Genomic DNA, 21,718 nt, shown 5'->3' with positions numbered 1-21,718 from the left:
ATTCGTGCATCACTTGCAACAACTGCTCCTTAAATAGTTTCCACATGTCTGCTGTGCCCTTTCTGTGGAACAATTGCTCCCAGTCTGTACTTCCAACTCCTGTCTGATAGTGTCATAATTTCCTTTCCCAATTAAATATCTTCCCTCGGTAACTGCTCCTTTTCCTCTCCAAGGCTATTGTAAATGTGAGGCAGTTGTGATCACTGCCACCAAAGTGTTCTCCCACCACGAGATCTGACACCTGTCCTGGCTCATTGCTGAGCACCACATCCAAAATGGCCTCTCCCCTCGTCGGCCTGTCTACATACTGAATAAGGAATCCCTCCTGAACACACCTGACAAAAATGGCTCCATCCAAACCATCTGCACTAAGGTTCCAGTCGATATTGGGAATGTTGAAATCACCCATAACTACAACCCTACTACTTCTGCATTTTTCCAGAATCTGCCCACCTCTGAGATCCTCAATCTCTCTACTGCTATTAGGGGGTCTGTAGAAAACCCCCAATGCAGTGGCTGTACCCTTGCTGTTCCTAACGTCCACCCATACTGACTCAGTAGACAAACTTTCCTCAACAACCTTCGTTTCTGTAGCTGTGATGCACTCTCTGATTAGGAATGCTACACCCCCTCCTTTTTTAGGATAGAGGGAAGCTAATGGATTTACTGTACTTCGATGTCTGGAAAGCATTTGATCAGGTGTCACATCCACGATTTTCATGGGATATGGGCCACACTGATGGCATTTTATAATTGATATAAATTACTTGGATGAAAGGACCGAAGGTATTGTTGCTAAATTTACTGATCACACAAAGCTATGTAGGAAAACAATTTGTGAAGAAGATGTAAGGAAGCTACAAAGGGATATAATTGAGTCGGCAAAAGTTTGGCAAGTGGAGTCTAATGTTGGAAAAGTGAAATTGTGCTTTTTTGGCAGGAAGAATAAAAACAAGCACATTAGTGAGAGATTAGTGAGACCTGAGATGCAGGGGGATATGTATCCTGTTGTAGTATGCACATTCAACAGTAATTAGGAAAACAAATAGAATGTTGTGATTTATCCTGAGAAATATTAAATTCAAAAGTAGATAGCTTCTGCTTCATTTATATATTAGTGAGATCACGTCTGGAGTAATATGTACAGTATTGGCTAGCTTATTTGTTGAAGGTTGTAAGTGCAATGGAAGCATTTCAAAGAAAGTTTTTTGAACTTCTGTCTGGAATGGGTGGGTTCTCTTATGAGGAAAGGTTGGAGAGTCTAGGCTTGTATTCGACAGAATGGAGAAGAGAACGTGATGACTTGATTGAAATGTATAAGATCCTAAAGTGTCTTGACAAGGATGGCTGTGGAAAGGATATTTCTGCTTGTAGAGTTTACAGTAAGGAAAGAGGCCTTTTGGCTCATCATGTCTGTGCTGGTCATCAAGAACCTGTTAACTCTAATCCCATTTTTCAGCATTTAGCTCATAGCCTTTTATGCTGTGACTCTTCAACTGATTATCTAAGTAGTTTTGAAATGCTCTGATAGTTTCTGCCTCTTCCACCTTTTCAGGCAGTGAGTTACAGATACCCAACACCCTCTGAGTGAAAAAAACTTGCTTAATTTTCCTCTAAGCTCCATCCCCTTTACTTTAAATCTATGCCCCCTGGTTATTGATCTCTCTACTAAAGATAAAAGTTCCCATCCACCTTACCTACACCATTCATAATATTGTACAGCTTAATCAGGCCCCCCCCTTCAGCCTTTTCTGCTTTAAGAAAAACATCTCAGGCCATCTAATTTTTCTTCAAAGTAGAAATGCTCCAGGCCAAGCAACATCATGGTGAATCTCTTCTGCACACAGTACTGCAGCTATGGCTTAACCAACTTATGCAACTAATTGGACAGATCTTACAGAATTGAAAAGATACAACAGGCTAAATGACCTGCTGATGTGTGATAAGCTCTTCTGCCGACACCTGATAACCTTTCACCACCCCTTGCTTATTAAGAATGCACCTACCTCTGCCTTAAAATAAAATTCTGCAAAGATTTCACCTTTTGAGGAAAAGATTTCCAATAACTCAAAAACTTTTGTGAGAAAAATATTCTCCTTATCTCTGTGTTAAATGTGTGGCCCCTTATCGTAAGATAATGACTGCTAGTTCTAGATTCTGCATGAACGGAAACATCATTTCCACAGAATTTTATACATTTCAATCAAATCATTTTTCACTCTTTCTAAATTCCAGTAGATACAACAGTTGCCTGTCTAACTTTTTGCTCATCCTGGTATTAGTCGAGTAAATAAAAAAACAAAATTGCTGATGAAGCTCAGCAGGTCTGGAAGCATCTGTGGAGAGAAAACAATATAAATACTTTGAGTCTCATATGACTCTGTCATAACCCTCAGATCTCCAGTATCCATATTACTTCACTTTTGTTTTAGTAAACCTTCTATGATCTGCTTCCAATCACTTGCGTCCTTGCTTTCATAAGGAAACCAGTGCTGTACACAGTACAGATATGGTCTTATCAATAGCCTGTATAACTAAAGCATAGATTTCATACTTTTACATTAAAGTTCCTTTGCAATGAGCAATATCATTCTGTTAGCTTTCCTAATTACTTGCTGTATACGCATACTAAACATTTGCAATATACAGTATATACTAGAACACCCAGATCCCTCCGTATCTCAGAGCACTACAGTCTCTCACCATATAGATAATATGTTTCTTTTTATTTCTCTTGCCAAAATTGTCAATTTCATATTTTCTCTTCATTATACTTCATTTGTCAGCTTTTTATCTATTCACTTAATTTATCTACATCCCTTTGTGGCATCCTTATATCTTCTTCAAAATTTACTTTCTTACCAATTTTTGTGTAATCAGGAACTATAATAGGTATACCTAATAGCTATACCCTTGGTCCCTTCAAGTCATTTATATAAATTGTAAGGAGTTGAGGCACCAACTGATCCCTGTGGTACACTACTTATTACAGAAAATAGCCCATTTGTGCCTACTCTCTGTAGTCTGTTTTCCCAAAATGTTACCTCCTTCATGATAAGCTTTTACTTCCTGCAATAATACATGATGTGGCATCATTAACAAATGCCTTCTAGAAATCCAGGTACAGTACATGCATCCCTTCCCCTTTACCCAAAAAAGCTCAACAAATTGGTTAAAAATCTTCATTTTTATAAAGTCGTGTTAACTCTACCTGATTATCTTGAACATTTCTAATTGCCTTTCTATAACATTTGTTATAGTAGCTTCTAACATTTTCCCTATGTCAGATGTCAAGCTACCTGGTTAAGGTTTCATGTTTTCTATTCCCCTCCTTTTTAATAAAGGAGCTATTTACAATCCAATAGAATCTTCCTTGAACTAAGGGAAGTTTGGAGAATTGAAAGCAATGTATCAATTATCTAATTAGCCCTATTTTTACAACCTTAATCATCAGGACCCATAGACTTGTCAGCTTGCAACTCAAATAATTTCCTTAGTACCACTTGCTTGGTGACTGGAATTTTCTTGAATTCCTCCCTTCCTTATGTTTTCTGATTTACAATGTTTTGGGGGATATAACTTGTGAAGCCTCCTCTAATTTTATTTATTTTTGACAATTTTATTGTTTGGTACGAGCACCCAGGCTCCATCCTTACTTTCAAGACATATTTCCTGCTTTCTTTCCTTAGCCAGAAGGTGTACGATTCTTCATCCCCAGTAATTTCAGTCTTTGCTTCAGCATCCCCATTTCCAAGCTAATCTCCTTTTGCCTTCCTGTTGTGCCCTTGCTTTGTTCAACAGTGGGTGAGGAGTTTGGGAGGCTGAGACTACTCCCCTCTGGACAAGTAGGGATGGACAATAAATGCTGCCCTGGAAGTGATGGTCACATTCCACGACTGATTAAATTAAATCTTTCTTTACTGGAAAAAAAACCAAACTTACTTCACAGAGTGCAATTCAACAAAGATAACTAACTCTGAACCAAAGTAGGAGATATTAGGAGGGATGAAGAAGAGCGTGTTCGAAGATCTAGATATTGTCATCTGGCACCTGAGCCTGGATTATTGAAGGATATTATCGAGGGCAGCATGCAGAAGAGGAAAGGTTCAAAGGTAGATTGCTGAATTCTTCAGAGGTAATGTCACACTGTTCAAAGAGATTGACTCTTATCAGGTAAATAAGAGAGGAAACCAAACAAGGGCAGTTCCACTCAACTGGAAGTGAAGGAGAAACATTTTGAGAGGTTGATGAGATACAAAAGTTACAGAGCAATTAAGCAGTACAAGGACAGAGAGTGTGGCATGCTCAATATCACCTCTCACAGATTCTAACATTTGGTGAACATCTTTTTAAACAGTTTCTTTGAATCCCCTTTTCTTCCACCAAATTATAGATTCCCCCAAGTCCTTGAACCTTAGATATGAACTCCCTCTAGTTTCTCACCCATACCCTTCCTAAGATAAGTCATAGCATGGTTTTGAAATAATTTAGACTCTACTATTAGCTAGTGCTAAATACAGTAATTATAACTGACAGCTTAGAACTGCCTTGGTTTATTGCTGTAGTTGTTCAACTGCAGCAAATCTGTCCTCCTTTCATTGCCACTTGGATTGTTCTGCTACCAAATGTTATTTTATGACACAAATATTAACAATATATTATTGCATGACTACATTTTTAAATTGTTTCTTAGTTGCCAAGGCAGCATTATTATTAAAGACGTTGAGCACATTTTCAGTTGTGAAATATGAAATATTACACATCACCATGAAAAAGTGTTTCACATTTAATTTGCACATAGAAATATTTATCTCACACATTAATTCTGAGAACTTTTCATATCTTTTCAAACTAGTTTATAGTTATACATTTCTTCATTTTGACATTTTATTGCAGAATTTGGAATTATTAATAGTTATTTTATTATTAATAAAATATACAAAAATATATTTCTAAATTTAAATAAGAAAATTCCATCTTTGCAAAACAATAGATTTTATTAATGGACCTTAACCACGACTTATTTCAATTATTTCTACAATTTGATCGGTTGCAAAATATTATAAATTGCTACAGAAAATATCTGTGATCAGCATGTGTTGGAGCCCTGTGTAAATGATTCTATTTTACAAAAATGTGCACTTGGAACAGATAAAAGTAAGCACTGGGCAATCGATTTATATTTTGACGCCAAGGAAGCAAAAGGAGAATGGAAAATAGTATTATCAACTCAAGATTAACTTACTACCTTTAATCAGACAGTTCATAACCTCGACTTGCCTGGATAAGAACAACTCCAATAATGCTCAAGAAGCTTGACACTATCCAGGACAAAGCAGCCCCACTGATGGTCATCCCATCTGTGACTTTAAACATTCACTCCCTCCACCACTGTCATCAAGATGCAACAACTCAGTAGGGCTCCTTCAGCAACATATTTGAAATGCAAAATCATGCTTACCTGAAAGAAAAAAGACCAACAGACTCATACATCACTTCCTGCAAGCTTGCTTGCAAGTCTGATATTATCACAGATGGAACTACATCCAATTCTTTCACTGTCATTGCTTCAAACTCCTGGAATTCTCTTCCAATTAGCACTCTGGATATATCCACACTACATCAATTGCATTGATTCCAGAAAGCAGTTCACACCACCTTCTTAGAGGTAATTGAAGTGGGCAATAAATGCTGCCTTGCCAGCAATACTCACATCCCATCAATGGATAAAACACTGACTGTTTTTCTATTCCCTGAGCCATGAGGGAATGCCTTGTTCAATAATTGTATTTAAGTAATTTACTAAGCTTTCTGAATACCTTTCACTGCTATTTTGGTCCATTCTACTTAGCTAGTGTCTGGTTTGTCATAGAGTCATAGAGTTGGAGAGCTGTACAGCACAGAAACGGACCTTACGGTCCAATTCATCCCTGCTGACCAGATGTCCTAACCTAATGGTATATACTTGTATTTTTTTTTTAAATTGACATCGTTAAACATGTATGAAACCCTCAGTGATACAATGGTCATATGGATGCTCTGGTGCTTTAATAGAAGTATTGAATAAAATGTTATGTAAAGCAAAGTGCACTTACAAGAACAATTTTGGCACAGGGTCACTTACAAGTTGTAGTTAACTGCCAAATAAATATTGACTTTTCTGTTTTTACTTGTAGGTATGGAAAAACAGTTTTATGTGTTTGATGAACTAGGCATGGAATGCGATGATGAATTTTCAGATGATGATGACCCTGAAATAACATGGTGAGTTGGTGAACTCAGTGGAGCATTGATTCAAGTTAAGCAGGTTAGTTGGAGTATGGAGTTGAAACTTTATTGCTGGAACAGCACAGCAGGTCAGGCAGCATCCAGGGAACAGGAGATTCGACGTTTCGGGCACAGGCCCTTCTTCAGGAATTCCTGAAGAAGGGCCTGTGCCCGAAACATCGAATCTCCTGTTCCCTGGATGCTGCCTGACCTGCTGTGCTGTTCCAGCAATAAAGTTTCAACTTTGATCTCCAGCATCTGCAGACCTCACTTTCTCCTAGTTAGAGTATGGAAACAGATCAGTTCTAATCTAATTGGATGGTTGAGTAGGCTTGAAAGGGGATGATTGGCTGTTCTTGTTTCAATATATTTTGTTCACACCAACATTTTTAGTATCCTCTCTGGTTTTCTTTTGCAGCATACAGTATTTCAAAATTTGTTATATCAATATAGGCTGTTCTGTTTTTTGATTATGCTGTTTTCTTCAAGAGAAACTCATCCTAATCTAAAACAATAAATGCATATATTATTTTAAATTAGTAACTGTGGTTTGCCAGATTAATTTTGATGGTGAACTTTCAACATTTTTGAGATGAGCCTGAAAAATTATATTTTCAGTTTTTTTCAAATGTTAAAAGGATACTTTTACTTAGAAATTTCACCTGCTCTTCAGTATATATACTGTTGTGTTGGTTCATGCTGTCCTGCAGCATCCAAAGTAGAAAGAATAATATTTCTAAAAAAAACAAAAATAAATCTGTGAAAGGCACAGCAAGCCCCCTGGTCCAAGAGAATTTTCTGAGTCTTTGCAAGACCCAGGGTTTCTGAGATAACCAGGTTATCCATTTGGATTTCAATAGGAAAAATACAAAATTAGGTTTTAAGAGTACTGATGGTAAAAAATGAACTGAGCTCAAATTGAACAGATAAAAGAAGGAACTGAAGAGGATTAGTTCACTTGATGGCTTCTGTAATTCATCTCATTGCTTTTCCCTGGAGGGAGGTAAGTGTGCCAGCACTCCCACTAACATAACTGTGGGTGTTGAGTTGGCAGGAGTATATTGCAAATTGTATCATAATTATAGGATTGATACTGTAAACTACAAGTGTAAACCTCAGGTGCTATGTTATATTACATGTGTCAAAGATTATTATGTTTCTATTACATTTGACTTAGTAATCAGAACTATTTCTGTTTAAACATTACACATTTGTAGCTAAAGAGGATGACATTTTTTGTTTGTTATAATTATACATTTTAGGACAGATCTTACAAATTCTTGCTCCTAGTGCAGTTGCATTTGCCAGCTGTGCAGACTAGAAGTTTAAGCACATATGTCAAAAAGCCACCAGAGGATTTAGTAACTATTATTGTTCAGCTGCTATTCCCTAACATTCTTGAACACTGCCTCTCTAGCTCGGTTTCTATTTTAAGCAGAGAGTGGGTATAGGATCCTTCTCAGCGTGGCAGCTGGTGACAAGTGGTGTTCAGCAAGGCTCAGTGCTGGATCCACAAACTTTCACTTTATACATTAATGATCTAGATGAAGGAACTGAGGGCATTCTGGCTAAGTTTGCAGACGATACAAAGATAGGTAGAGAGACAGGTAGCATTGAGGAGGTGAGGAGGCTGCAGAAGGATTTGGACAGGTTAGGAGAGTGAGCAGAGAAGTGGCAAATGGAGTACAACATGGGAAAGTGTGAGGTCATTCACCTTCGTAGGAAGAATAGAGGCACGGACTATTTTCTAACTGGGGAGAAAATTCAGAAGTCTGAAGTGCAAAAAGACTTGGGAGTTCTTGTCTAGGATTCTCTCAAGGTAAACTTGCACGTTGAGTCAGTAGTTAGGAAGGCAAATGCAGTGAAGGCATTTATATTGAGAGGTCTTGAATTAAAAACAAGGATGTACTTATGAGGCTCTATAAAGCTCTGGTCAGGCCATAATTAGAGTATTGTGTGCAGTTTTGGGCCCCATATCTCAGGAAGCGTGTACTGGCCCTGGAGCGTGTGCAGAGGAGATTCACGAGAATGGTCCAAGGAATGAACACCTTAACATATGAGGAATGTTTGACGACTCTGGATCTATACTCGATGGAATTTAAAACGATGAGGGGGATCTAATTGAAACTTACAGAATATTGAATGGCCTGGACGGAATGGATGTTGGGAAAATGTTTCCAATGGTAGGAGAGACTAGAACCTGAGGGCATAGCCTTAGAGTAAAAGGAAGATCTTTTGGAATGGGGACAAGGAGAATCTTTTTCAGCCAGAGAGTGGTGAATCTATGGAATTCACTGCCACGGAAGGCTGTGGAGGTCAGGTCATTGAGCATATTTAAGATTGAGATAGATAGGTTCTTGAGTATCAAGGGAAGTAGGGTTACAGGAAGAAAGTGGGAGAATGGGGTTGAGAAACCTATCAGCTATGATTGAATGACAAAGCAGACTTGATGGGCTAATTGGCCTAATTTCTGTTCCTATGTCTTATGGTCTTAAAGCCTACCACTTCAAACAAGTTTTTGGTGATCTAGACTAGCAACTGCATATAGAGTTATATAGTCATATAGCATTAAAACAGGCCTTTCGGCTCACCATGTCCATGCCAACCAACAAACATCAAACTACACAAATCCCATTTACCTGCACTGATTCATAGCCTACAATGCCCTGGCATTTTAAGTGTTCATCTAGATGCTTCTTAAATGTTGCAAGAGAACCTGTCTCCACCATCTCCTGAGTAGCACATTCTATATATTAACACCCCGTGGGTAGAAACACTTTTTCTCAGATCTCCTCTAAACCACTTACTCCAGCATCCTAATCTTATTCCTTCTGGTCTTAGACACATCTGACGTGGGGAAAATATTCTCATGATCTACTTTCGTCTATGCCTCTCATAATTTTGTGTATCTCAATAAATTCTCTCTCAGGCTCCTCTGCTTCAATGAAAACAAACCCAGCCTATCCAGTCTCTCCTCATAACTGTGACTTTTCATCCCAGGCAACACCATGGTGAACATCCTCTGCACCCTGTCCAATGCAATCATGTCCTTCCGGTAGTATGGTGACCAGACAATACACAGTATTCCATCTGTGGTCAAACAGATGTTTTATAAAGTTAAAACAAGACTTCCTTGCTTCTATATTGTATGCCCTGGTTAATAAATGCAAGCATCCCACATGCCTTCTTCACCATCCTGTATACCTGCACAGACAAAATTCAGGGATCTGGGGACTCGTACATCAGGGTCCCTTTGTTCCTCAATACTCTCTAGAGATCTATCATTCAAGCATAAAAACATTCCTCCACCATTGCCCTTTGCCTCCTATTTGCAACCCAGTTGCCAACTTGCCTTGGATCCCATGGGCTATTATCTTTTGGACTAGCTTTCCATGTGTGACATTGTTAAAGGCCTTATTGAAGTTCACTTAAATCACTTCAACTGCACAACCCTCATCAATATATTTAGCCACCTTATGAAAAAAATCAATTAAATTCATCAGACAGAATTTCCCTCAATCAAATCCGTGCTGACAATCCATTATCAATCCCTGCCTTTCTGAGTGTTGATTAATCTGTCCCTGAAAATTGTTTCCAACAATCTCCTATCACTGATGTCAGACTAATTGGTCTGTAATCACCTGGCCTATTTATGCTGCCTTTCTTGAACAAAAGAACGACATTAACAATCCTCAGTCATCTGGCAATTTATCTGTGACCAGCGAAGTATTAAATATCTCTGTCAGGGCCCTAGCAATCGGTTCCCTTGCCTCCTATTGCAGCTTGGGGTACATTTCATCAGGCTTTGGAGACTTTTGCACCTTTATGCCCACTGAAACATCTAATATTTCCTCCTTATTAATCTTAACATGTTCTAGTAACTCACTATCTCAATTGAAATCCTCAGATACAATGTCTTTCTCATATGTGAATGCACAGAAGTATCCATTTAAGACCTTGCTCACATTCTCAGGCTCCATGCACAGATTGCCCCATTGGGCAATTCCCACTCTTTCCCTGGTCATTGAGTCATAGAGTCATACAGCATGGGTAACAGACCTTTCAGTCCAACTCATCTGTACCGACCAGACATCCCAATCTGACCTTGTCCCATTTGCTAGCATTTGGCCCATTTCCCTTCAAACCTGTTCATGTGCCGATCCAGATGCCTTTTAAATGTTGTAATAGTACTAGCCTCCACCATCTTCTCTGGCAGCTCGTTCCAGACACGTTCCACCCTCTGCGTGAAAAGGACTCTCTGATTCTTTTTAAATCTTTCCCCTTTCACCTTAAACCTATGTCCTAATTTATTTTTTAAGCAATCCCTTATATTCCCTTTTGAAGAGCCTCCCCTGTTTTTAATGCTCTGTACTTGACATCTGCTTCTTTCTTTATATTTATCAAACTTGCAATATCTCTTGACATTTAACGTTCCCTGGACTTGCTGCCCTTGCACTTCACTCTTAGAGGAACATGCTGGCCCAAAATTCTCATTATACTCTCTCATACTCATCTGTTCACCCCCCTACTGGACTGTTTTAGCATCTTTTCCAAATCAGTTTGGACCTTGCTCTCAATTTTACAGCTACTCTGTGCCCCAACCCCCTGCCAAATTATTTAAAACACAAGCGAATCTCCTATCAGGGCTATTGGACCCATGATTGTTTAGGTACAACCTATCCAGCTTGCACAGGTTCCTCCTACTCCAGAAGCTATCCCAGTGATTCAAAAGTCTGAAGCCCTCCCTCCGAGGGCTTTACCACATGTAAAGCCACCATAGCATCCCTTTGCCACATGTATAGTTGAGCTATCTTCCTATTCCTATACTCAGTGTGTGACACTGGAAGTAATTCAGAGATTACAACATTAGTTGTTGACCTCTTTAATTTACTACCATCTCTCCTGTTGCAGGACCTCATTTCTTCTTTCTATCCATGTCGTTGGTACCCACTCTTATCAAATGTCCTACAGCCGATCTGAGACATCCCTAACCCTGGTACCAAAGAGGCAACAAGTCATTGAGAGTCTTGCTTGCTGACACAAAACTGCCTTGATGTTAGACTGGGATGGACAAAGTCAGAAGTCATTTGACACCAGGTCATAGTCCAACAGGTTTATTTGAAATCACAAGCTTTCGGAGGCTGCTCCCTCGTCAGGTGAAGACCACTGAAGGTTGAATGTTTTAACTCCCCCTCCCACTCCACCAAGCACATGCAGATCATGGGCCTCCTCCATCGCCAAACCCTTACCACCCGACTCCTGGAGGAAGAACGCCTCATCTTCCACCATGGGACCCTGCAACCACACATGATCAATGTGGATTTCACCTCATTTCCTCTTCCCCCTTCCTGATGAAGGGTTTATGCCCAAAGCGTTGATTCTCCTGCTTCTTGGATGCTGCCTGACCTGTTGTGCTTTTCCAGTACCACACTTTCGAATTTGAAAGGGGGGGTGGCCCCAGGGAACTCCTGCACCACGTGTCATAGTTACCAGTCTTCCTGGTGATCACCCAACGCTTTACTTCCTATGAAGCCCTTACTTGTGATATGACCAGCTCACTAAACATACTATCCACAAGGTCCTCAGCATCATGGATGCTCTATAGTGAGTCCATCCACAGCTTCAGCCACTCCATGTGGTCAAACCAGAGCTGCAGCTGGACACACTTCCTGCATATATGGCTCAGTGTCATACTTCTGTTTTATAGTGCTCCCATGAAGAAAAATTTGAGCTCACAACTAGATTAACCATGATTTTAATGAATGGTACAGCAAATCAAAAGGGCCGAATGGCCTACTCCAGCTCATAGGCCCTATCAGATTGTAATGTGTAAGAGCTAAAGTAGGTCACTTGACCCATTGAAAGTGCTGTGCCATTCAGTCACTTCATGGCAGATTTGATAAACCTCAATTCCACCTACTACATTATTCAAATAGTCCTTGATTCCCCCACCTAATTAAAAATTGTCTACCTCAGCCTTGAATTGTTTAGCGACCCAGCCTTGACAGTCATCTGGGGTAAAGAATTCCACAGATTGACTACTCTCAGAAGAAATTCCTCCTTATCTCTATCCTACTCTGAGATTATGCCCTCTGGTCCTATACTCCTTTGCAAGGGGAAATGACATCTCTGCATATAACTTGTCAAGCTCACTAAGAATCTTATATCATCCTACAAAGTCTGTTCTCATTCTTCTAAACTCCAATGAGTACAAGCCCAAACTACTTAACCTCACCTCATGAGAAAATCCCTTCACACCCAGAATCAAACAAGCTAGCCTTCTCTGGCCAGTATATCTTCATTTAGAGAAGGGGACCAAAACTGTTCACAGTATTTTAGCTATAATCTGACTGATACCCTGTATAGTTTTAGCAAGACTTCTTATTTTTATGGTCCAGTCCCTTTAAAATTAACGCCACCATTCCATTTGCCTTCCCTGGTACCTGCTGAACCTGAATGCTAACTTTATGTAATTCATGCATGAGAACCACTAAATCCCTCTTATTTATTTATTATTCATTTATATCTCAGAAGGTATAGTGAAAAGTGTTTTGTTCAATTTTTTGATTCATGCTGCCAAAGTGCTTAACCTCACATTTCCTCACATGATATTTCATCTGCCAAGTTTTTACCCATTCACCCACCTACCTAGATTCTTTGTGTCATCCTCCCTACATGCCTTCACAACTATGTTTGTGTCATTCACATCCATGGCTCTAGCACATTCACCACCATCATCTAAGTCATTAGTATACATTATGAATAATTGTGGCTCCAGTACTGATCCCTGTGGCACACCACTAGTTACAGGTTGCCAATGCTGGAAATATCTCCTAGATCCTACTCTCTGCCTTCTGTTAGTTATCCAATTCCCTGTCCATGCTTATATACTAGCCCCAACACCAAGAGCTCTTATCTTAGTAATTAGCCTTATGTACATTACTTAATCGAACACCTCTTAGAAATCCAAATATATTACATCGATTGGGTCCTCTTTATCTAGGTTAGAGTGGTGCTGGAAAAGCACAGCAGTTCAGGCAGCATCCGAGGAGCAGGAAAATCGACGTTTCAGGCAAAAGTCCTTCTCTTTATCTACCTTTGCTACCCTCTCAAAGAAATCTAACAAACTTATCTGGCATGATTTCCCCTTTGTTCCTTTGGGAATGTCTTGGGACAATTTTATTCTGTTAAGGGCATCAGGAAGTACCATAAGCTGTTTGTAAAATAATGTTGCAAACTGAGCAAGTTGTTGAGAAAACTGTAAGAGATTATTTTGATTTTGATTTAAGAATGTTATTCATTATTTTATTTTAAGGGAGGAAAATGATTCTACTAGTGTAAAAGACCTGAGCTATCCTGAGACGGTGCACATCCAAAAACGTCAAAGAAGGCTGAAGGAGCTGGAAATACTGCATCAGGAAAAGGATTTGAATGTTCAAAAAATAAGGTACTTAATAATTTCTGTAATCCTTTAAGTGTTCTGGGTGAATCATATTTTATGAATTGAAAAGAAGATATGAGGTTGATTTGGACATCTGCATATGAAAGTGAGATTTTTCTCTGTGCGTATTTGACAGGATATCTTAATAATTTATCATTACAGTATCTGTATAATTTCAACATATATTTGTTTCAATATATATATTCATTGCTGTTTGTCCTTCCAATTAGAAATCATGGGCTGAATCTTACCATATTTTGGCAAAATGTAATTTTTTGCCAAGTTTCTCTCCATGAGGCCTAACTGGTTTTCTCACACAACTCTCCCAACTTGATCGCAAACAAAATACCACACCTGTGTGGTGCCCCACTCGTTCGATGCTAGCTTGATTCTCGCTCCCACTTGCTATGGCTGAACGTACTCACCAGATATCTTGGAACATTTGGCATATGTGAAATCTGCACCCCGCTTTGCGGACAGAGACCCGAATGTCCTGATAAATGAGTTAGTGCAAAGGATTGTGTTCAGTGTAGGAACACTGCATTCAGTTCTGGTCCCCCAGCTACAGGGGAGATGTTGTGAAACTTGAAAGGGTTCAGAAAAGATTTGCAAGGATGTTGCCAGAATTGGAGGATCTGATCTATAGGGAGAGGCTGAATAGGCTGGGGCTGTTTTCCCTGCAGCGTCAGAGGCTGAGGGGTGACCTTATAGAGGTTTATAAAATCATGAGGGGCATGAATTGGATAAATAGACAAGGTCTTTTCCCTGGGGTGGGGGAGTCCAGAACTAGAGAGCATAGGTATAGATTAGATTAGATTAGATTACCTACAGTGTGGAAACAGGCCGTTCGGCCCAACAAATCCACACCGACTCTCCGAAGAGTAACCCATCCACTCCCATTTCCCTCTGACTAATGCACCTAACACTATGGGCAATTTAGCATGGCCAAATCACCTGACCTGCACATCTTTGGATTGTGGGAGGAAACCGGAGCACCCAGAGGAAACCCATGCAGACGCAGGGAGAATGTGCAAACTCCACACAGACAGCCATCCGAGGCTGGAATCGAACTGGGTCCCTGGCGCAAGAGGGGAAAGATTTAAAAGGGACCTAAGGGGCCACATCATTCACGGCCTGGGAAGATTCCACCCCATGTTGTGTTAACACTGGGGACAGGTAAGGAAGGGAAATTGAGGCCACAATCAGGTCAACCATGATCTTATTGACTGGTGGAGTAAGATAGAGGTGCTATATGGCCTACTTCTGCTTCTAATTTATGCTTTTGCATTCAACACACAATGTTTCACCAAGTGGAATTGTTAGCTGAGAAATAACAACACTTATCTGTCTGCCTTTATAAGTAAGCATCAGATTCAAACTATACAATTATGTTAGAAGGTAGTCTAATTTGGAGAAATATTTCAGATTGATCATGTTCAGTTTACTTCTTGTACTTTCATGATGCAGTTTTTGTATCATAAAAATGATGTTGCTCAATGTTAGTCCGACCTGTGGAACCAATCTGAAGCCCATCTAACCTACACTATGCCATTCTCATACGTATGCCCATCCAATGACCATTTAAATGCCCTTAAGTTGGCGAGTCTACTACTGTTGCAGGCATTGCGTTCCAGATCCCTACTACTCTCTGAGTAAAGAAACTACCTCTGAATTCTGACCTATATCTACCACCCCTCAATTTAAAGCTATGTCCCCTCATGCTGGCCATCACCATCCGAGGGAAAAGGCTCTCGCTGTCCAACCTATCAAACCCTTTGATTTTCTTATACAGTATGTCTCAAGTCATCTCTCAAACTTCTCTCTAATGAAAACAGCCTCAAGTCCCTCAGCCTTTCCTCCAAGAACCTTCTCTCCATACCAGGCAACATCCTAGTAAATCTCCTCTGAACCCTTCCCAAAGCTTCCACATCCTTCCTATAATGCGGTGACCAGAACTGTACACAATACTCCAAATGTGGCTGCACCAGAATTTTGTACAGCTGCAGCATGATCTCATGGTTCTGAAACTCAATCCCTCTATCAATAAAAGTTAACACACCGTATGCCTTCTTAACAACCCTATCATGGGTGGCAACTTTCAAGGATCTATGTACCTGGAGACCGAGTTCTTTCTGCTCATCCTCACTACCAAGAATCTTACCATTAGCCCAGTACTCTGCATTCCTGTTACTCCTTCCAAAGTGAAATCACCTCACACTTTTCCACATTAAACTCCATTTGCCACCTCTCTGCCCAGTTCTGCAGCTTATCTATGTCCCTCTGTAACCTACAACATCCTTCAGCACCATCCACATCTCCACCCACCTTAGTGTCATCCGCCAACTTACTAACGCATCCTTCTATGCCTTCATTTATATAAATGACAAACAGTGGACCCAAAACAGATCCTTGCAGTACCCCACTAGTAACTGAACTCCAGGATGAATATTTCCTATCAACTACCACCTTCTGTCTTCTTTCAGCTAGCCAATTCTGATCCAAACCGCAAAACCACCCTCAATCCCATGCCTCCATATTTTGTATAATAGCCTACCGTGGGGAACCTTATCAAACGCTTTACTGAAATCCATATACACCACATCAACTGCTTTACCCTCATCCACCTGTTTTGTCACCTTCTCAAAGAACTCAATACGGTTTGTGAGGCATGACCTACCCTTCACAAAACCGTGTTGACTATCCCTAATTAACTTATTCCTCTTTAGATGATTATAAGTCCTATCTCTTATAACCCTTTACCCACTACAAGTAAGGCTCACAGGTCATTAATTTCCAGGGTTGTCTCTACTCCCCTTCTTGAACAAGGGAACAACATTTGCTATCCTCCAGTTTTCTGGCACTATTCCCGTAGACAATGATGACATAAAGATCAAAAGATCAAAGCCAATGTTCTGTGTCAGTGCATCAAGCATGAGATGTGTAAAACAGGTTCACTCTTCTGATCCATTTTCCTTGGTAAGTGAATTGGGAATTTATCAGAAGGTATGGAGCAGAAGTTATTTCCCCTTCGAGCAGGTGGAGTCTGTTGACATCAACAACTAGATGACTCAAACAATATCTGAGCGTTAAGTGACATTCCTATTAGCAGAAATAACAGATCTAAAAAGTTTTTTTCGAAAAAGATCTTATAGCTTTAAAAGTTGGAGTTCTGCAGGATTAACAAGCTTTCACAGGAGCTTTGTCTTGTGGATTGAGAAGGCCTGATCCAAAAATGTGAGATTCCTTGTGGAGCCATTACCTACACATTCACTCATGGGAATGAAACTGAGAGGCAATGCTGAGGAAGTCAGTTTCATTATGAGGCTGGAAAGATGAAGAAGTATTTCATATGGACGAGGAGGGATTGAAGCTTGGCAAGTGAATGTGAACAAGTGAATGTGCTTGTGCTGTGCAACTAGTGCGAAGAAGATTTAGAGGGATGAAGCGAAAATGCTCTCAGAAGAAGAGAATTTATTGAGGTGCACAGATTACTTCTTAGTTGAGAAGCATAAACTTCTGGTGCCCTATTTTATCCCATCTGGGAAGGTCAGTGAGTTTCTTCCACCATTGTGTTCTACACCTTCCCTATGCATTGCTGGCCAATGCAGCTGGTATTCTATTCCTTTCTGTCTTCTGGTATGCATTATGCCCTGTTGCTTTTGAATTTTTTTCTCCTAATGTGACAGACAGCACCACTCTCATTGAGATTGTTACAGTTTGCAGCAGCGTTTCTATACGCATCAGTGTCCTGACGAAGGGTCACTCAACCGGAAACATTAACTCTGATTTCCCTCCACAGATGTTGCCAGACTTGCTGAGCTTTTTCAGCAATTTATTTTTTTATTTCTGATTTCAGCATCTGCACTTCTTTCGTCTTTGTTTGTCATAATCCCATCTGATTTTATCACTGGATAAGTTGGATCTCAGACTGAAACTAAAAGATTTTCCAAGCTATGGGTGGTTACCCTAAGCAAAAAGCAGTTATGGATGCTCCGAACTGAAAGCCTAAAGCTTTACTCTGCTTGTAAAATCTCTCCCAATGTAAAACAAATTCCCATTACACTCCAGGAGCTATTTCTACCATGCTATTTCTTAAAGACATTCAGACTTCGGAAAACCTGACAAATTAATTATTCAATCCCTTCATTCATGCAGACCAATGCTTACATGCCACTCATTCAAAATCTAAACTTTATAATAAATGATGTTAAAATATATATAACATTTTACATCACAATACTTTTATCAAACTTTTGTGAAGTCATTTGATTCAGTGATCATTCTGTCGCCATCTTATCAGAAAAGAAGGCAAGAAATGTATTAAGCAGTTGAGTTTTAAAATAAGCAACAGCAGTTAAGTCCACGGCAAGCTTCCATACCTAATACTTTGAAAGAATTTTACATAAACTGACAGCCAGTTTTAGCCTGTTATTATGAAAAAGCACCTGAAATAGCTAAAACAGTTCCTTAACCGCGCAAAAGAACCTAGGATCTGTTAATTACAATGGTTCTGCTCGGTACTAGTTTTGCCTTCTTTTTCACAAGTTCGTGTTATCAGACTTTAACCTTTGGTTGTTTGGATTTACCAAAACTTGCTTTCATCTGGGTGTAGCTGCACAAGTGCATGATGTTCAGAGTGTATTCGAGTGAAAACCTGTGCAAATCTAGGCATGCCAGTTCTTTGCATATCTGATTGCCTAAAGTTTGACTTGAAAATGTGTTGCTGGAAAAGCGCAGCAGGTCAGGCAGCATCCAAGGAACAGGAGAATTGCAGATGCTGATCTCCAGCATCTGCAGTCCTCACTTTCTCCTTAAAGTTTGACTTGACTTGGGATTTAGGTGTTTTTCCAGATAGGCTACTATTTCAGGGTAGTAAAAAAAAAATAAAATCCACTTTTATTTCAGTAGATTCCTGGAGGTTTTGACTTATTTATCTAAAGGTTGCATCCTTTCTTTATGGCCATTTATAATGAATCCATTTCATTTTAGTTGACTGAATATCCTGTTTCCATTGCTTAGGATTATGGTATTTTCTGGAAGTGATTCCCAATATGTAATGGGCAATATTCCATGTTACTAGCAGCTTTCTGCATAAAAATTAGGAGTTGAACTTCACAAAGCCCTTTCCTCCTTGTAAAATTCACTCTAGATGCCTTACCATCCCCTGCCTTTCCACCTTGCACCTGGAAGTCTGTTGTCTCATCCAAGAGTGTTTATAGTGTTCTGAATACAGTTCAATAGGTCAGCAATAGAAATAGTTCTGTGCATCCACTGGATATAATCGTGAGAATGTATTTTGGACAGCCAAGTGTTCATTTTTAGTATGGAGATTATAATACTTTCGATTGAAACGATTATTTGATAATAGCATGACAGCCAGAGCAAAATTGTTTGCCATGAAAATAAAAGGGTGTTGCATTATTTGCAACATCTTGCAATCAGGCAGCTCATTTGCACATGGCATGTTGTGAGGTTGGGAATGATCAATGGCAGTAATTAGAACATCTCACTGAGGGATTCTGACACTTTACTGCATCATTGCTTTTTCAGCTGTTTAGATTCAGACAAAAAATTTCCAGCAGATGTCTATGAACATGGATATCCGTATTACCAAATATGTTTATTTTTAGAACATGGTCTTCGGATATTTTGCAATGTTAAACAGTTAGCTATAGATGCATTAGTCTATTTTTCAAGTGATCGTTTATTAAATGTAAATTTTCATTTCACTTCCATGTTAAGTCAGATTATTTAGATGTCTGAATGAACTCAATGTTGTTTTTAATACGTTTCCAAAGTACATTTTCTTCTGTTTTCTTAAAATCCTACCTTTGTAAATACTACTAGCATGGTGTCATGCTAGAAATCATTCCCAACCTCACAACACCAGGGATTCAGTTTTGATTCTACCCTTCAGGCTGCGTGGAGTTTTCACGTTCTCCCCAGGTATACGTGTGTTTCCTCCAGGTGCTCTGGTTTCCTCCTACAGTCCAAAGATGTGCAGGTTAGGTAGATTGGCCATGCTAAATTGCCTCATAGTGTCCAAGGATGTGCAGGCTAGGTGAGTTAGCGAGGATAAATGATGTCTTACAGGGATAGGTTCTGGACCTTGCTTCAAGCCTATTCTTGATGTCATGTCTTCATTTTGCCACTTGGTGTTTTCAAATAATAGACATGTTCTTTCTTTAATTCAAGAAAACCTTCTGATTAACTCGTTCATGTAAACATGTGTTAACTCTGTTTCACTTAGAGAAAGATATAGCTTTGTCTTAAAAAGACTTCAAGCCTTTGTTGCTCCCAATCAAGGGAGAGGGCTGAAAAGAGGGGTTTCAGTTCATCTCTTCCAATTTGATCTTAACAGCAGTGATTGCATGATGCTGATTCTCCATAACCTATTTGGGATCTTATACATAAGATAACTCACTTGATTGTAACTGTCCTGAATAGATTAGATGATCCAATGAGAAAACTGATTGTATTTCAACACAGTGCCAGGGACCTGGGTTCGATTGCAGCCCTGGGTAATTATCTGAGTGGAGTTTGCATGTTAGCCCCGTATCTGCTTCGGTGCTACGGTTTCCTCCCATAGTCCACAAACACGCAAGGTAGGTGGATTAGCCATCCTAAATTGCCTCATAGTGTCCAGGGATGTGCAGGCTAGGTGGATTAGCCAGAATAAATGATTTCTTACAGGGACAGGTTCTGGATCCTGGTGGGATGCTCTTCAGATGGCCAGTGCAGGCTCAATGGATCGAATGGCCTCTTTCTGTACTGTAGGGTTTATATGATTTTTCCTGCCATTTTGTATTTCAATATCAGGCACCATGCATACATGCTGGTATGTCAATAATTATAAATTCTAATTATTCATTATCACAGGGCTTTCTGATCGATTGCAATTATCTATTTTATTACTGGGTAATAGTAAAAGCTAAAAAGAAATATACTTTATAATATATTTATGATATAAAATAATCATGAATTCAGATTTCATACGAATATAGATCAGGATCCGTTTGTGATTTTGACTGACCGTTTGCCTGAGTATTAACTGACAAAATGTAAATGGCTGATCCTACGTAACTTTCATCGAATCAATTTAATTTTATAATATTCCTTAAGATGTCTTACTTATTTCAGATCTTTATTTCATCTCATACCAAAATAATTATTGTGGTTTGATCCTTTAATCATGTTGTTTCAGTGAAATTCTACAGTAATTTTCTGTGGATAGCCCTCCTGAATTTCTGAAAATGTCCTGTAGATGTTTACATTTCTGGATGAATCCAAAACTGAAGATCACAAATATAACATAGTCACCAATAAATCAGGAGAAACCTCTTTACCAATATAGTAGTTAGAATGTGGAACCTGCTGCCTACATGGAGAATTTGAAGTGAATGGTAAAGATATACGTAAGGGGGAAGCTGGATAAGTATGCAAGGAAGTAAGAATAGAAGAATGCCCTGATAGAGTTAGGTGAAATACAACATAAAGAGCAACGTGCGCTGAGACAGCACTTCTAACAGAGTAAAACATTGTCAGGCACTTCAAAGGAGTATAATCAGATGAAAATTGTTACAAAATGAAATAATGAGGCAAGATTCAGAAACAAGAATTTTGGTTTTTGGGGATGAGTGTATTATATTATTATGACCAGTGAGATGGGATGGTTTGGCAATAGAACATAGAACAAAACAGCATAGAACAGGCCCTTCAGCCCACGCTGTTGTGCCGACCACTGATCCTCATGTATGCACCCTCAAATATCTGTGACCATATGCATGTCCAGTAGTCTCTTAAATGTCCCCAATGACCTTGCTTCCACAAGTGGTTCTGGCAACGCATTCCATGCTCTCACAACTCTCTGTGAGAAGAACCCACCTCTGACATCCCCTCTATACTTTCCTCCAACCAGCTTAAAACTATGACCCCTCGTATTAGCCATTTCTGCCCTGGAAAATAGTCTCTGGCTATCGACTCTATTTATGCCTCTCATTATCTTGTATA

General features: G+C 39.5%; 1 protein-coding gene across 2 annotated transcripts in view; it reads left to right on the top strand.

Moving 5' to 3' along the window:
- Positions 1 to 21,718, top strand: part of cfap74 (cilia and flagella associated protein 74) — a 220,211-nt gene that overhangs the window by 12,505 nt on the left and 185,988 nt on the right. For both annotated transcript variants that reach the window (XM_043676312.1, XM_043676311.1), the window contains exons 3-4: positions 6,177 to 6,264; positions 13,583 to 13,714. In XM_043676312.1, coding sequence (XP_043532247.1) covers positions 6,177 to 6,264; positions 13,583 to 13,714 — 220 coding nt within the window. The remainder of the gene's footprint in view (positions 1 to 6,176; positions 6,265 to 13,582; positions 13,715 to 21,718) is intronic.

The sequence above is a fragment of the Chiloscyllium plagiosum genome, chromosome 34 (assembly GCF_004010195.1).
Source record: "Chiloscyllium plagiosum isolate BGI_BamShark_2017 chromosome 34, ASM401019v2, whole genome shotgun sequence".
NCBI lineage: Eukaryota > Metazoa > Chordata > Chondrichthyes > Orectolobiformes > Hemiscylliidae > Chiloscyllium > Chiloscyllium plagiosum.
The sequence above is the reverse complement of the archived record's forward strand: the minus strand, read 5'-3'. Positions and strand labels throughout refer to the sequence as shown.